Source organism: Haemorhous mexicanus, chromosome 2 (genome assembly GCF_027477595.1).
Source record: "Haemorhous mexicanus isolate bHaeMex1 chromosome 2, bHaeMex1.pri, whole genome shotgun sequence".
NCBI lineage: Eukaryota > Metazoa > Chordata > Aves > Passeriformes > Fringillidae > Haemorhous > Haemorhous mexicanus.
The window spans coordinates 48,739,889-48,758,405 of NC_082342.1; the positions used below are offsets into that span (position 1 = coordinate 48,739,889).

General features: G+C 38.7%; 1 protein-coding gene across 2 annotated transcripts in view; it reads right to left on the reverse strand.

Annotated features, from left to right (window-relative positions):
- Positions 1-18,517, reverse strand: part of XPO4 (exportin 4) — an 81,096-nt gene that overhangs the window by 38,111 nt on the left and 24,468 nt on the right. For both annotated transcript variants that reach the window (XM_059838717.1, XM_059838716.1), the window contains exons 3-6: positions 18,346-18,487; positions 17,933-18,071; positions 6,016-6,132; positions 5,081-5,234 (exon numbers count right to left, since the gene is read on the reverse strand). In XM_059838717.1, the coding sequence (XP_059694700.1) occupies positions 5,081-5,234; positions 6,016-6,132; positions 17,933-18,071; positions 18,346-18,487 (552 nt within the window). The remainder of the gene's footprint in view (positions 1-5,080; positions 5,235-6,015; positions 6,133-17,932; positions 18,072-18,345; positions 18,488-18,517) is intronic.

Consider the following 18,517-nt stretch of genomic DNA (forward strand, 5'->3'; position numbering starts at 1 on the left):
AATACAAAGATGTTTAGTGCAATTATGATAGAATTCAGGGGATCTTCCAATCTTCTTGGGTTTGTACAATGTTGTCTTAAAAAGTTGCTAGAAAGGATTGACAAGAAAACAGTGTCCTAGAAATAATTTCTAACCATCAGGGATTTCAAATCCAGGTCAGTTTGCACCTAGAAGTAGTAGGTGATAAAAGTCTAATAAAAGTAAAATGCAGCTCTCTTAAATACAGTTGATTCAGTTACATTGAATTTTGCTCTATATCCCAATAAATAGACAGGATAGTGCCCCTATGCTTCATTTTTCAGATAAGAACAGACTGCTACAGTAAATTCAGGATAATTCCAGGCTGCTAACAAACACAAGGCCTATGGAAAGCAGTCACGATGCTGAAGAAATCAATGTTGTCACTCCTTGGTACAGGTGGAATCATTTCTGCAGCTGTACAACAAATCAAACCTGGGGCCAAAACCTGCCAACAAGACTCCACCGCATTTATAGCCAGGTGGTTCTCTGCTCTGCATCATGTTCATGGGAGGTGATAGGGCAGGATGCTTTTTCAGCAGCAATGCCAACTTGAACCATTCCTCAAAATCAACCTTGAGTTTTCTGTATCATTTTCATGCACTTCCATTATGCACAACAGATGCTACCAATCCGGGTTGGACTGAGTTCAGATCTTGGAAGTCTGCAGAACTATATGGTTCACAGAAACTCCCAGACAGGTGTCTCATTCTGGCTTGAAGTTTAAAAGACATTTTCAAAACAGAGATATAAACTGTGTGGCCAATGAACAGAAAAATGTTCAGATCAGACAAAAGCTTCAGTCAGTTCATACAATTGCCATGGCACCACAATTCCAATGGAACAGCAATGATGTGTATTAGCAGAGTGCAAACCACTAGGTCTACATAACCTGCATTTTAAATCCCCTATTCTACAATCACTTGAAAATTTGCCAGCTTGCCTCCAAGCAAGTACAGGCACTAAATCCAACACAAGAACTAAAGCCCAAGTATCTCTTTATTCATGTACTGTAATCCATACATTGAAGAAAAAGGGATAATTACTTTTATGACAGCTCCTAATGACAGATAATAGATACCTTTCTGTAGATGGGAGACAGCTGCACACAATTCTTATGTTCTATTCAAGAACTTTTACATTTGAGGACATTCACCCAAAGTCCGTTAGAATACGGCTGCCAGGAACAGAAAAATCTCAAAGTCAACAAGTGAAATATCTCTGGAAATAAAATTATAGAAATTATCATTACATACTGACTTCACAGGATATGTATGTCCATGCCAAGATGTATTAAAGCCCAACAACACTCAGCTTCTTAAATGGAGACTTTGGGTACTCACAATGTACTAAAAGTCACATTCTTGAAGGAACCTTTGTAAAGGAGAGGGTGGTACTTTTTAGTACTGACCATCTGTACTTCCTTAATTAGTTGAAACATTCATTTAAGAAAAGATGCAGTTAAAACTAGTTCCACACAAGTAAATAATATTTAACAATATTGTAACAGTACTGAAAAAAGAAACTGTGCAGAAGCCAACATGCCACAAGATACTATCTCTGAAGCCTCCACAAACACCGGGTAAACTAATATCTCAAGGTGGCAGATAAAAATAACAATAGATGATTGCTGGAAAATGAAATAGGAGAAACTGGACATGACTGAAGGGAGGCCTCCTAGGTCACTGTGCATTGTCCTTCCTACTGCAGGCACTACATCCCAAGATAATTTAAAAATACTGAGTTCCAACTTGAAATTAGGTAGTTTCTTCCTTTGTTGCTCTAATGAGGTGGGTATTCCAGAATCTGCATTGTCTGTTGCTACCATCTTTCATGGTAGCAACAGACAATGCAGACTCACCACAACTTTTCTTACAATTGGTGGCAACACAGTCCAAAACTGCATTTAACAATGCAACATTTATAAAGCTGTCCTATAACAGGACAGAATTCTTGAGAAGTAGTATGTTTTGATTCAATTCTAACAACCTGGGGATTTGAACAACATGCCACTTCGCAAGAGCCACCATACAGCTGATGCACATCTATGCTATTTCCCTTTTTTGGAGATACAAGAATCTTGCTAAATATTACATAAATGTACTGCAGATTACTGTGATGCTGCAGGAAATACTGAGAATCAATACTATCTTGACAGGGGAAATACTAACTAAAGGAAAAAAGATATACCTGAGAATACAATGGATCATTTTACTCCATGCTTCAGGTATTAAATTTATGCCCATTGCTTCAGGATATGTACTGTCAAGATTTGGAAAGAGGACACCAAAAGGACTCTAACCTATCAATCAACACAGCAATTCTTACATTCTTATGTAATGTGCTATCTATTTAGAAACTACAGCCAAGCTACGTTTCACTGCCCATGAGCTCACTATCAACACTTAAAGAGGTCATCTTAAGGAAAACAGATTTATGCCACAATACAATCAACATGGCACTGTAAACCCCAAGAGTTACTGAATCTTTGGCAGCTAATACCAACTTTTCTAAGAGATGACTGAAGATGTTCCAACTTCTGTGAAAACAGCGTGATATAGAAAGACAACCCAAATTAGCACTGTAATTCTTTCAGCAAAATGAAGCATCCAATAGTAGAAAACAAAAAGATGGCATCAGTGGATCACAAGTTACAAAAATATTTGGAAGTGATCCATTAAGACCATTTAGGTCCATCTGATACCCAGAAATGGCCAGAACTTGTTCAAAAGCTGTAGTATCTAAAGGAGGCCAAATAGCAGAAAATATGATTAATCTTAGCAGTAGTATGGCTTGCTTTGGTATTTCTAGTAACATTTATTTACTAGCACTTAAATCCCTAGATATTCTATAGATGTATAAAGGAAAGCTGGAATTCCAAGGCTCCACATGTTGCATGTGTCTCTCTCTCTATCTGGCTCCACCAGTGCAAACCTTAGCCAAGGACAAAGGAGCCCATGAAGAACTACAGCCTTCACTTTTGAACTATACCAAGATCCCAGACACACCAAGGGGTTGGAAGTGATTAAGAGCAGCACTGCAGAGAAGGAGCTAGGGGTGATGGTTGATGAAAAACTCAACATGAGCCAACAATGTGCTCAGACAACTGCATCCTGCACTGCATCAAAAGGTTGAAGAAGGATATTTCTCCCTCTACTCTTTTCCTGTGAGACCCCGCCTGGAATACTGACTACAGTTCTGGTGTCCTCAACATAAGGACATGGAACTGATGGAGTAAGTCCAGAGGAGGCCACACAGTTGACAGAAGACTGGAGCACCTGCCCTATGGAGACAGGCTGAGAAAGTTGGGGCTGTTGAGCCTGCAGAAGAGAAGGTTGTGTGGAGATCTTGTAGCAACCTTCCAATGTCTGAAGGGGGCCTACAGGGAAGCTGGAGAGGGATTCCTTCTTAGGAACTGCAGTGATAGGACAAGGAGTAATGGGCATAGACTGAGAGGAAATTCAGGTTAGATATTAGGAAGAAATTCCTTCCTGTGAGAATGGTGAGGTACTGGAACAGGTTGCCCAGAGAAGCTGTGGATATCCCAACCCTGGAAGTGTTCAAAGCCAGGTTGGATGGGGCTCTGAGCAGCCTGGTCTAGTGGAAGGTGTTCCTGCCCACGGCAGTGGGGTTGGAAATGGATAATATTTAAGATCCCTTCAAACCCCTTATCATTCTATGATTCTGTATTTAGGACTACATCGGAACTTTGCACAGAGCTAGACTAAAATTCAGAGGGAACCACCACTGCACAATACAAGAGCATTTCCTTTCTATTTAAAATCCCAAATCCACTTCCAAAGACTTTTATAAGGCGCAATTTGACTACAGTCTCCATTTTATAGGCACATGTGCTAAATTCCGCTCTGAACCCCTGCCAAATCACTTCAGGGATGAATAGAAGCGGGATATTTACTTTTAATCCATGGAACCTTTCTTAAAGCCAGTATAACTGGCATTCTGCTTTACAGATGTGAACCAAGGAATATCCAGTTTCCAATAAATTTACTTTTGCTGCCTGCTGCATAATGAACAGACTAAAAGAAAACAAAACCACACAGGTATCACCTTCTGACTGCCACACCAGGAAAGCAAATAAAATCCTTCACAGTGGATTTGAGAGCAACATCAAGATTCCTGCAGTATGTATAACTTGGTAGCTATTTCAGAAGTTTTAAGAAAAAAGTTTATAAACCAGCTTAAAGTTTGCTGAGCTTCTTAAAGGTAGTCTGGCTATTAAAACAGGTGCTATAATGATTTACTACACAAGCTGTCTAAAACCTCTATTAAATACGGAGTGTGATTGAGTATTTCTACAATATTTGTCTAGCCCATTTTTTGGGAAGATTTTTCTATCTTTTTTTCTTCTCTCCTTCACTAAGAACCTTTCTCCTTCTTATTCCCATTTCCTCCTCTACTTTCCAACTCCACCTTTCTCTGGACTAATGAACAGCAGATTTCACAAAAATATTGAAATGGAAGCAATGGCACCTGTGTAAAATGAAGTTGACATTTTTTTTCTCAGCTACCAAATACTTTTTTTCAGGCTGAAGATATTCCACGTTCTAGTACATACCATGTTCTTTTATGGGGAGTTGGTTCACCTGCATGAACGTGCATATTCCTGCATGATGGGGCATTTGCCTGTCCCTACCTCTTCTCTAAGGGAGAAAAGTATGACAGATCAGATCTCTGCATAAAAATTGAACAGGGCTTAGACTCTTCACCATATGGTTCTACACTGAAGCAGCACATTGCACATTTCTCCTTCCCTGCACCAATCAGACCGACCATAAATCTATAAAAGGTGGGTGCTCTGTACACTTCCTCTTCTATGTAAAATACTTTTAAACTTTAATGAAGACCAACAGCAGCTTCTGTATGTAAGCATTTCTTAGCAAGCATGGTGGAGACAAAAAGCACTAACAGAAGAAAACATCAGTCAATGACTAAACACAAAGCTTCTAAGTTCTATGTTTTACTCTCCTTGCAAAGACTTTACTCTTCACCCAAGAAGTGACCCAAGTCAAGGGAAACAAAAGGTCTGACATGAAAAGGATATAATTTGGAGGAAGGAAGTTCCAGCTTAGGACCTGATTGGCTAGTGCAAGATAACGCTGAAACACTGAAGACATCTGAGCATTGAGGTTTTCACGTCTGCTGAATTCCTGAAGTACCTCTACTGTGAGCATGAAGATCTGCCGCAGATCATCCTCCTACAGTCAGGATGAACACAATACATTCAGTATCTCAGTCATTAATGAAATGTTGATCAGCAAGAAATACTTTTCAGAGAGAATAAAAATTTCCAGTTTCACCCTATTTTCATTAAAATACAGGAAATACTCTGAAATTGCTACTGAGAATCCCCTCTTTCGTCAAAATTATTTGATTACATTTGCAAAAACTATTTAAAAAATCCTCATATAAATTCTAGTAGTTAAAAGATAAAAAAACAATATATTTTTAATAAGTAGTGGAGAAAAGAGTTGGTCTTTGGCATGAAAAAAAGTTGGTAAGTTGTTCCACAACAGTCAGTTTAAAGCAATGCCTTCACATAAACATTTCTGACTGGCCAAACAATACATCTGAGACAACCAGACTACACCATCTGCAATAATATTTTTAAATACATACATAGCTCTCCTTGGCTTTAAACCAAAGCTATATTTAAGACTATCATTGTTCCACAGAGTATTCGTTTTGTTTGCAATTGGTAGCCAAGGAATTAAAGAGTCCAACGGCATAAAGATCTGTAGCTCTACATTCATAAAATGGGCACAAAAGGGTTGCACCTTTTTGATACAAGTTTTTAAAAAGTACATTATCTATTTTCCTGAAGCAGCCAGTATCTGCATTATTTGCAGTATTTTCCCTATTAAATGCTTTTAGGCACACAGTGGACCTGATTGCACTTGGTACAACAAAGTATTTTTGCTTCCACATGTTTAAATTTTAGAAAGAGAGTTAGCATATATCAATACAGAACTAGTTTACCTGAAATACACGTTTACAGTTACCATGGAACTCCATGCTTAGTCCAATGTTGCTGGTTTTACTTGAACTTGAGAACTCACTCAACAACGCCGTTAGAATGGAACAGGCCAAAGTTTGCTATAAAAAACATAAGGGGGAATAACATAACTAAAAGATGTTCAGTAACACAATGGCACCTACATTGTCCTTCATTTTTCTCTTAGCATTTTAATACAATTACTACTTCAGTTCCTTCTAACACAAACTAGAACAAGTCAAACTTTCAGGAAAATAGATCCTTGGATGAACCATTTCTGGAATCATCAGGGCTCCATTCTTAAAAAAGAAATTTGAGTATTCAAGCAATATAAAAGCTGGCATCTGTGTGATTATCATTACAAATGAAATCAACTTTTTGCAAACCATTTCCCAGCCTTGCCATTTACTTTGTCTCCCTGTGCACAGACCTTTACAGGTATTAGTTTCAGGGAAGATTCACTGTCCACTTATTTCTACTGACGTAAGAGTTCAGGTCCCTCCGAAGCTTGTTTCAGCCCTTCTTTGCATTTGCTACACTTACCATGTTGGTATTTGATCATGATTAACATTATAGCCCCAAAAGTGATACAAGTTTGTCAAAAACAACACCTGCAATAACAATGTCTACTACATCTTTTCCCTCTCTCCCCATTAACAAAAATAAGAGCGGAATTCACAGAAAGCTCTGATACTTGAAAGGTCTTGGATACCTCCCTCCAAAGCAACACAATGACAAGTCTCAGAAAAAACCCTTACAACTACTCTATCAAAATTATGTCTCTGAAGTGATATAAAAATTGGTGAGCAAAAGGCGTGCTTTAGAGAGACAGATTCATGAAGACTAAAGGTTTTAAGTATCTTTTTCATTCTCAAAATTGAATATAAGGTAAATTAAATGTTATCTAAAACACTACTTAAAAGCCAGCTTTCTGTATGAAACATGTGGCTCCAGCCTTTGTTGCTATTTTCTGAAATATATAAATAAGCTTTTTTTCCTGATGCCAAAGTCCAGAAACCATCATCGCCAGTTTTAATATCTTTTAACTCATCCTTGCACACAAAGGGGAGCAAGTTCTGCACAGTGGAGATGCAAGTAGTACTTCAGACTTGTGCCCTACACCGCTCTAACAAACAATAGAAAGTGTATACTGCTGAAATGAAAAGACTTTTTGTTAAGATGTTCTTTACAAAAAGCTCCAAAATTACTGGCTCTCCTCCCAGACTGTTTGGAGCCAAGGTGCCAGGGATGGACAGAGAGATAGGAATTGTTAAAGGGTCATGCATGCCAGCAAGTGTCCAGGGGTTAAACAGAAATATGCACACTACCTCTGAACACCCGAAAGATTAAAGTGGAGATGATACTATTTATGCAAGCTCATACAACAGCTGAGACCAGTGCCATCCACCCACCAACTGCAACATCTTTGTTCAGAAATGCCTCTGAAGTCAGTACCTTGACCCCCCCAGACAACTAGTTATCTTAGTCAGTAAACACTAAATTAACATTCTTACTTGCTAAATAAGTTCCAGACAGATCAAACATAGTGGCTTTGTGATAATACACAGGTTTTCTCTTCCACTATGTAATAAAGCTGCATAAGCACAGCAGACCAGCATATTGCTGATGTGTTGCTAAGTAAAAGCATTCCCATTTTAAAGAAATTATTTATTTCAAGTGGACTATTTCTCATTTACAGACAGGTCTGTCAAACAACACATATGACAAAAAGCATTTAGCCAGTGAAAACCAGCACCACAATTTAAACTACTCCAGTGAAAGTGCAACTTTGTCACTTACATACTGGAAGTATTTCTAATTAGCTCAAATATTTCACAATTCAAATTTCAAATTTCTCTGCAAGGTATTCACACAAATAATTTTTTTAGTTAAAGGAAATACAGATTTGATTTAATATTAAAGAACAAAACAGTATAGACTAGTATTGAGTGTTAAATCCAACATTAAAAGTTCCATATGAAAATAATTAAGCTGGTTAAAAAAAAAAAAAAAGAACTACTATAAAAAAACCCTCAAGTCTGACTTTAGAACAATGCTTCAGATCAGAATACATGTTTTTAAAGAAATAATGCAAAGTTTTCTCACATGACTCTCTAAATAGCTTAAAATACAAATTTTTATTTGATGCTTAAATTACTGACTCACTCACATTTTTCAGCTCAAAGCAGCCACGACATAAGGACATCACTAGCTGCAATTACAAATCTGTACACTTTGATGCTCTGCAACATACCCTGATTACACAGTGGTATCACTGGCTCCAACAGTAAAACAACCAGGCAAAAACTAAACTGCTTCTGCTTTAGCATGCCAAGACCTTGACACCAAGCCACCATCCAGACCACCACAGGACAAGCAGGGCAGCGATGCAGACTACCCATCATTTGCAGTTGGTTGTCAATTACTAGAAAATCAATCACCAAGTCCAAACTGGCAGGAACAATAGGAAAATTTGTTCCCACTGTGATTACAAATACTTAATATTAGCTGAAATAGCACCTCCCCTTTTAGCCAGTTTATTTATATGTATACAATAATTTATCCTTTCTCTTTGCAGAGTAATGTGCTAGTGCATGGTAAAAGTGTGTTGCAGATTTTTGTTTTGGTGTGCTTTTCTCCTCATTTCAAGGAAAAAATTAAAAGGAAGGTTAAATTTCATCACTGATAGTAAAGACATCTCTTTGAAAGTGTAAAGAGCAATAGGTACAGGTAGGCTGACTGAATCTGCTAAGCAGCTTGAGCAGTGGCCTGTCCCCCTGATTTCAATGAGAGCAAGTTCAGATAGTTCTGGGACATCAGTACCTGCTTTGAGCATGACAGCAGAAAAATGATGTTACTAGATTTACACACCTTATTCCATCCAGCAGGCTAGCCCACAGCAAATACCAGGGCACACTGCACCCCTCTGCTCTACTCCCTCCTACTGAATTCACAGCATCCCCTCAAACTTCCTTAACTTGGTATTTCAATACCTGGAGTGCAAATCCTGCCCCATACTCTCACCACCCCTAGAGTCTCATGTGGAATATTTGCACATCCATACACTTCTGTTGCCATCTGCACCTGTGCTTACCCCTTGCAACCATAAGGAATTGTATGCACAGGGCAGGAGAAGACCAAAGAGAAGATACTGGCCTGTAATTTCAAATTTACTGCAACAACAGGGTGAGGTAAGATGGCTTGAGACTGGTTTCCTAGAAGGCAGGAGCCAGCCCCCATGAGTTTAGCTTCCACACAAGAGCAAAGGAACAGATCCAGACCATAACCTGCCCTTGCAATGTCAAGTATTTGCACAAAGCTTTGCAAAAACACCACTGCTTCCCAAAACTGCCATAAGGCTACAGGAATTTATACAGACTATTGTCCACAGCAGTAAGATGGCAATTTTCATGAGTATTAACAAATTATTAGCTTAAAAGAATATTTGCCCTGCCATCTATTAAACTTTCCTGAATACACAATAATATTTCAGAAACTCTGGAATAAAGATCAAGTAAATTTTACAAGGAATAAAATTTGATTTTCATAAAGTAATTTTACTGCAGGTTAACTATTAATATTTTGAACTACATTTTTTTAATATACAGGTATGTTTGGTGTGAAGACACTAAGTACCTCAACATAAATATTATCAGAAGAAAGATTTCAAAAATCTGAAAACCAACAATTTCAGAGAAACCAATACTGGTGTGCTATGTGAACTAAAATGTTTTCCTCTTACACGGAAGAAAATTGAATTCGCCTAACACATAAAATATTAGGGTGGAGGGTTCTGGGGTTTTTGTGTTTTGTTTTGGGGTTTTTTTTTGTTTGGTTGGTTGTTTTTTGTTGTTGGTTTTGGTGTGGTTTTGGCAGGTTGGTTTGTTCATTTGTTTTCTGGTGGGGATTTGTTGGTTCTTTTTTAAAGGTTTTTGCCACACCACAGAAGAGATTAACAATGCAAGTTAGTAATACCACACTGTAATAAGTAGAAAATGCACGTGACTCTGGGCATCATATTAAAAGCCAGATCTGAATGTCTATTGTGCAGCAATGCCATTAACTTCATACCAGTAAGAGTACACCTCTGAACCTAGTTTGACTCACTCCCTAGCAATTTCACTAGTTCTGCCACAAGTACATACCCAAACAATAAGCCCATCTAACAAAATAAAATCCTTCTCTTGTTGAGAGAGAGCACTGCCTCTGAGAATAGCTTGGCACTCACCCCAGTTAGCTTTATTACCAGGAATAAACTTTATGAAAGATCGCTATACATAAAATAGACTCTCAGCTGCTCAAACAGAAGATCAATGGGACTTGTGATAAGAGATTAACTTGGCAATCAGACACCCAGTAGTAACATCGTTTTAGTGGTTTACTTTTTAAATGACTTTAATAAAACACAGATGCAACAGAAAGACCATGTGTCATTTTAACAATAAACAACATTTATATATCATTCATTAAACTCAGATGCAAAAGGTAAATACAACTTATTCCTCCAAATGGAATGTCCCCTATAAAAGAAGCTAAAGCCATAATGTTTGAAGGGATTTCACACTTGTGCCTGGGCTGCCCCTGGAATAAATGAAGTGCTTAATTTGAGGGTAGTTAGGTTACAGAGCATCTGAAAGGAAGAAGAGTTCAAATACAGCCTAGGAAAAAATGGACATGTGGTACATCAGCTCTGCAGCAATAAAGCCAACAGACATAGCAGAATGAACTCCAATACCAAAACTGTTTCCTTGTTTTTAATTCAGAGCAGAGATACAGTTAGGTTGTCAGGGATTTGATTAAAGAATTCATTTTACTACAAAACCTAAACCATCATACAGTGCCTTCTGCAAGTATCATTTACATCTGCAGAAAAAGCAGTAAGCCTATTAAAAAGAAGGAAGATTTTGCCTAAAATCTTCCTTCTTTAAAATAAGAAGAGCAAACCATAACATCTAACCCGTACATTAGATCATTGCCAGCCTGAATACGCATTTAGAGGACTTTTTGTCTCCACATGTATAATGTAAATTCTGTTACTGAAACCAAAGGGAACTCATGTGAAGATTTAATAGTATTCCTACATAATCTAAATTTAACTTGCACAAGAGCAGGAAGAATCAAAGAAAAAAGGTATAGGAAGCAGAATTTGCTGTGTTGCTCCTAAGTGATAGAATTCTGTAATGAGAATTTAACAAAAGCAATTTTACTAAGTTGTTTAAAGCAAGGCTTTCTTTATAAAGGCAATAATAGTCTTCTTCTCTAGTTTCCTTGAATAAGCACAACTGTTTTTGCTAACATTTTCAGAGCATCTAAATCTCCAGAACATAAGCTGCAACTCCAGATTGGAAGGTTAAAAGGATGGCCAGAGGGCCAAAATAAATACCTTTAAGTACACAGAATAACTGGGGTCACTCCAACTTTTCAACTTGGAAGTATTTCAAGATGGGTGGGGGACCCAGGAGCTGAAGTAGTTGTTCCCAACCAAAGAAAACCAGACCATATTTTGAAGAAACATAAGCAAGCAGCAGGAAGAACCCACTGATTTTCATCTGTTCCTTCCCAAATGAGCCAAGTGGTGGAAAAAAGCTATAGGCAGGGATATGATGATAGGAATAGGATCTACAGCTGCAGCTCTGTGCTGTCAGCAGTAAGGGACTGGCTAGGCAGTGCACTCCTTTCCTCTCATTCCCTTTCTGCTACTGTGCAAAGACAGATGAGCAGCACCAGGTCAGCACATCAGAGCTACAGCGGAACAATAAGCGAGACCTTGCTTCCCTTCCTTGGGAGGAACCAGCCAAAGCAAGGGAAACCCCCAGCGGTGAGCTGAGAAAGGAAAAGTCAATTCCCCTGTGAATCACCATGGGCCAGAGGAAGATGATCTTGTGGCATGTGAAGCATGCAGGCTTTGGACAAAGAGAGAAGGGAAGTAGCAGCCTCTACTAATAATGGAAGAGATCTAGGCAGAGTTTGCTGGAGCACAGGGTGCAAAACTTGCTTTTCTTTGTTTCTCTGGAGACAGGCAAAGTTGCAAAGCAGAAATCAGGAGGAGGAAAAAAAAAAAGTAATCTCATAAAAGTAGTTGAAGGACTGAAAACCACTTATAAAGGTAACATATCCTTCTCCAGGTTCTCGTCTGAAAGCCACCAGTGGGATCTTCACACCTACCACCGCTGCATGAACAAATACAGGACTTAAAATCAAACTCAAAATAACGAATAATTAGACTAGCCATGCAGCTCACCATCAGCAGCACCCAGCTTTAAATATACTCCATCCCAACACGTGCTCTTTGGTGGGTAGGTGTCCTCCCTCCCCCCACTTTTCCCAGTACTCATTCCTGGTCTTTCTTGCCTGGCTCTGCCTGCCATACTGCCAGCCATGTCAAATGAGCTGCATTACACGGCTGTGTTCCACAGCAGATCTGCCCAAAGAAAAAAATGAGAGGCTGTGAGGGAGAAGGGGCTGTTTCTAAGCAGACTAACACAAAGATCCAGTATGTTACTGAACACATTTATTCTGAAGGGTGGTACCTTTGAGAGGAAATAAGAATAAATACCAAGCAGCTAAGGTCAACAAATGTTTTAAAGAGGCTATTCCCCTCAAGCCTGTTTACCTGTGTGACACCAGTGTAATAAAAAAAATACATGGCATAACACATGGAAAGGCTTCATTTCTTCTTTCCCAGTGAGTCTGTGGAGTCACAGGTGAGGGACTCCACAGGTGCAAATCTCATGAGATGGCAAAATTGTGGAAAGAAAGGGTTTGGGATGCCATACATAGAACAGGCGACACACATCTCACCACCTGGAACACATCTCCTCACTTCCCAGCCCTGTCATTGAAACTGTGGCTCTAGTGTAAATGTAACTGGGGAGTTATCAATTTCTAGTAGTTATTAGGCAGCTAAACTGGAGACTTGCACCTCTGGTAAAGCCAGCTCCCTTTCAACAGAAAAATCTGAAAACTGCAAAAGCATCCTGATTAATTATACTACTAAAAAAGCCACTACTGAAAAGCCACTTACATTTTACAGTTCTCTTACATTTCTATCACTGAGTTTTAAGCTCACATGTGGAGTAGTTTCTGGATCCTTAAAATTCCCAAACCAATCTTTAACACACTAACTTAAGCCTTTATAGAGAACTTATCAGCTTAAATATCCTGGTTCACCCTCTGTGTCTTAGACTAAAGGGCAATGAGGTACACAGAATAAGGTAACAATTTTATTAGACCAGAAGACACAACTTGGGGTGAACATAATACATATGTTTTTGTCAAAATGTGAAAGTCAGGGCAGCCTCTCCAACTCCTACCCCACCACATGAAGCAGTAACAGCTAGACAGGCTTCTAGAAATAAAAATCCCTTCAAAGAATAGAAACAAGAACTGTAAATGCTAAATAAATGTAACTAGTTATCCAGGCAGCCATTATAATGGATAGATTAGCCTCAATGAAGACGAATGCCTAGAGTTTTGCTTATTAATATTTCCCACCACTCACATGAAATCCATTCACAGCACACCTCTCAGAAACTTTAGGTAATCTGAAGCAGCTGGATCTTCTCTTTAGCCCAACTAGGAACATTGAGAAACAGAAAAACATTTACAAATGTTGCAAGAAAAGGAACTGTTAGGATTCCAGAGCTTTTCCAGTGAGTCTTGACAAGTCTTCCATATACAAAAAAAATATGTAGGCTTCAGATATGGAGCTTTATATTAAAATGCATTAAAAAAAAACACAGCTTCTGTTGCTTCCCAGTCCCATGTCAAGTCTATAGCAGCTGGATCCCTCTGCATCTGCCTACACATATACTGGAAGAAATCAAGGTGTGATCCATATGTTGGTCTGGTTTTAAACAAAATCTGATTGTGTTCACATGCAGACCAGATCCTCCTCCTGGGAGTCAGTCACTTAGCTGCCAGGATTCCTGTCCTTCTGGCAGGGATGAAGGACAAATGAAATCTTTCAGCTATGCAAAAGCAGAATATTTTAACACAAGAAGAAAGGGCCAAAAAATTGAAGGCATTTATAGCTGAGAAGACCTTGGCCCACGCAGTTCTCCAAAATCTTGAACTTGGTGATAGAAAACATGCATTTAGAATTTTAAGATTAGCTCATGATACTGTGTCTACTGCCAGAAACTCTGTCCCCAAAGAAATTAAAATTTTGAAAAGAGATGCTGAAATTGCTGTTGAAGGGAGATTACAGATTCTCCTTCATGAGCAAAGGGATGGCTTGCATTGATAATAGAGGAAGAACCAGAAAAAACAAAACCAAGAACTCCAAAGCTAATCTTTGTCTTTCTAGAGGATTACTACCTAAAATCAGTTACAAATAAATAGGCCTCCAGACTAAAAGTTTGCTTTCCCTTCTCATACAAAGGTTTCTTCAGTGAGATTCATAAAGCACCAAATGGCAGAGAAGCAGCAGCAGCAGAAGCCAACACTCCAGTTCTAAACCTGGCTCTAACCATGCATCCTTCCCATCCCTGAAGTATTAACTCTCCTTAGTGTTCTGTTATTTCCTTAACACGTACACTGTGTTCCACTATTAAAAGATTACTCAATACTTAAGTAATTTTATTATTCTCATCACAATTCCTCTCCTTATCTTCCTTCCAACCTCCTTATTTTTTTAATTCTCAACAGTTCATCCATCAGTCTTGCTCATATGTCAGTTTGCCACTACATACCTTCATGTCCTAGCCTCAAAATACATCCACCTCTGAAGATCTTTTTAACTAGTACTCGAGAAGTTGAGGTACTAAGCACATCAAATCCTGCAAAACAACACAAACAACAGACACTACCATTTACATTCACTGCCCTCCTTATTACCCCAGCTATCAAGACTTGATCTTGATAAGATATTTCTCAAAAGTCCCAAAGATTTCATGGAGCAGGACTGGCTGATGATCACAAAGTTAGTACAGATGTCTGACAGAAATTGGCTGGAGGACTGCAGGGAATGGAACAGATTCAGCATCTGCATTATTCTTGTAAGGTAAAGATGGATCAAGAAGCTTTACAGCCAACAGGGAGGAAAAGAAGCAGACAAGAGAATGTTTTGCTTTTTTAAAATGGACTTTCTTTCAATTACAAACTGCTGTAGAAAGCCATTACCTCAGAATACTCTAAGTTGGAAAAGACCCACAAGGATCAAGTCCAACTCTTAAATGAATGGCCCATATGGGGACCAACCCACAACCTTGGTGTAATTAGTATCATGCTCTAACCAATTATCAGCAGCTAAGAGCTGCTGATAGCTCTTGTTTGAGAGCTTTAAACATTTCTAAATATGAAGTGACCTGCTACTGATTTCATGTGTAGTGAACCTCAGGCAGGACTACACAAATGGGTAAGTAGAAGGTCAGAACAAAGGGCTGAGAAGGATACAGAAAGGACAGAGAGACTGGAAAAAGAATTAGGAGCCACAAAGGTATAATAGACTTCTGCAACTTGAGTGTATAAGGAAGCAAGAGTGCATGGGAAAGATGTCAAAAAATTGAATGATTCCTTCCACAGAGAAGTAGAGAGGACTGGAAAACACCTGACCTCTTTCGATACCTACATCCTAGCCTCTTCCATGATTTGAATGGAGGCCTGTATTTACAAGTAACTAATATAAATTAATCTCCTGAAGCACCTGTGACAGTGCATGGCACTGTCCTGACAGCACATCTTGGATCTTGAAAGCACCACTCCTTTCAGGATGTGGGCTTGAAGCACCCTGAAGCACCCTTAGCTGAGACTTCCCCCCACAGCAGCAACGTAACTGCACCACTGGGGTCCCACATGGCCCCTCCGGCATGGCTGAATGCTACAGGGACACTAATAAAGAAACAAAACCACCCAACCATATTTGAAAAGATAACTAAAATAATAAAAAATTCATTGTGTGAGTTATTTCATACAACCTTTCAAAGTTGTTACATATTTATACAAGAGGCATGCCTTGACTCCCTTCAGAAAGCAGATTTGGCAGGTAGCACGCTGAAACACCATTTTATTACTGCTTATTATTGCACATACTAGTCCTGGGTGCCAGTACCAGAGTCTCTCCTGCAGCTAAGTCTCAGAAGATTACAAGAACATTTTCATGAATGAGAACTGGTTTATAATATAAACCGTGATATATACATGGGAGCATGTGCTTATAACCAGTTTGCCAAAGACTACCAACCACACACTGTGCCATACAGAAAAGACGTTTCAGCAGCACCACAGGTCTTTTTTTTTTTTGCTATTAAGTCTTACTAGCATGCCAGAATAGAAAACATCATTATATATCCTAGATACTTTCAATACCATTCTTATAACTTGAGTACAAATATTTTGGAAAAATCGTGGAGAAATTCATACTCATGAAGAGGGGGAAATAAAAGGAAAATTAAATAAAGGGAAATGAAAAACTGAGCTCAATTTGGCAGTGAGCTGAACTTGAAGAGTACCCCAGCCAGAGCTCCTCTGCAACGTGCTCTGCTCTGCAGCATGCCCAGGATGATATGCTTGGAGCAGGCAGTCTTAGCTTGCTGTATGCTGTGGTCAGTGCAGTGTGTCTGTGGACAGTGCCTGCACAGAATACAACTGCACAAGCTGGACTGTGCATTCCTTAGTTCAAAGTCCACATTTCTTTTTATGTCACTTTTGTAGCTTTATGCTAAGATCCTACAAACTACATGAGCATACACAGTGTCGTGCATAAAACTTGAAAACCTCATCTGTAGCTCCATTGTAATAACCAACCTATGTTTCCTGGCAAAAAACATTAACTCAGTTCTTCTTAACAAATACCCATTTCTAGCCAAATTATGCAGAATCAAAAGGCTAAAACGGTTTCCTTAAGGTAAATAACTGTGAAATTAAGTTTTACAGGACAAAATGAAATTTCCATACCCTGGAGCGATATTACTTGTTGCTCAGAGGTGACACACTATTTTTAGGACCATGACATGAGCTGGATGACTTCTAGTACACTTTGATTGAATTTTCAGAGTTAAATATTTGTCACTCCCATCTATCTAGTACAACTGCTGCTCTAAATGCTTAGCAGTGTCATGGGCCAGTTCTCTCAAGGTTTTTTTTTTTTGGAGAAAAGCTTCAGTTAAAGTTTCAGCATGGAATCTATATATACTCTTTGATTTTCATCTGGTAGGAGAAAAAAATCACCTCTCTTTAAGCTCTAGTTACATGCCTCTATTATGACCTATTCTAAACTTATCCCCTGGCATAGCAAACGGAATTTCACTAAATGCATAGATAGATATTGGACACCTTGTTTCCACTTTGAGCTCAGTATCGAAGGTAACACTTACCCCTAGTAGTATGACATTAAATCAAGAACAAGTTTTGTATTTCCATTCCATGTTCTACTTCCTCGCACCCCTTTCTCTCCACCTACTGTCTCCCAAAGAACAGCAGAGGCCTATGCCTCCTGCTCACAGTCCATTTTGACAGCTGAGCCGCAGCAGAGTGCAGCACTGCACAGATGGAATGGGAACAGAGTGGGCAAAAACCTCCCAGCTAACGGAAGATGTGTTTTAGATCTTGCTATTAGATAAAGAAAACCAGAGGAAAAAAGAAAACAAACAAATAATATTTTTTTAAAAACACATAAAAAAACCCCAAAACATCAACCCACAACTATGGCACTTAAAGCAGCTATTCAGAAAAACATTCCCTAAAAATATGGCCTCCTTGTATACCAAAGTATGTATACACATGCTACCCCTTTTCCCAAAACATTAAAAAAATCTCCAATTTGGTAAATGATTGGATAGTTACCAACTTAATGACTAATTGTATAAGCGAAGTATAAAATACTTTATAGTCACTAAGAATATAATGTAAGCTGCTGATACAGACTGCCTAACTTTTGAAGAAAAAAAGCTAAGTACTTACCACAGTGGGGTTTCCACTGCTGATCAGCTGGCTGACTTCATGAAAAATGCTTTTGCAGTCGATTGATTTGTCTAATGATCCCCGTTTCACTATCACCGCTACCGCTAATAAAATCTGCTCCCGAACATACTTTTGGAGGCTGTAAACAACATTGCACAAATATAATTGCAGGTTATTCTGGACATTGATGCTCAATAAAATTTTAAACACATTTCTTTTTCAAATATCTTGTGTGAATTCATAAGGCAAAGCTGACAGAAGTTAACTCCTAAGAACAGAAGACAAATTATTCTTAAAATGATCTTGCACTGCTACCCAGGGAAACAATTAATGATAGCCCAGGGAAACGAAAAATGATAGCCCAGATTTTATGCAGAATCCTAGATGTTCAGAGGTGTATTTTCTATACTTACTTAGGCCTTTGTAAGACATAGGTTAGAAGGAATGTTCGCAGTGACTCAATGCTAGCTTTTTCCAAGAGAATCCATTCTCTTACAACTGCTTCCATTATCGCTGTGGCAGCTTGAAAAAGGACATAGTCCACTTTACTAGTTTCTGTGGGAAAAAACAAAGGCAACTTGAGTA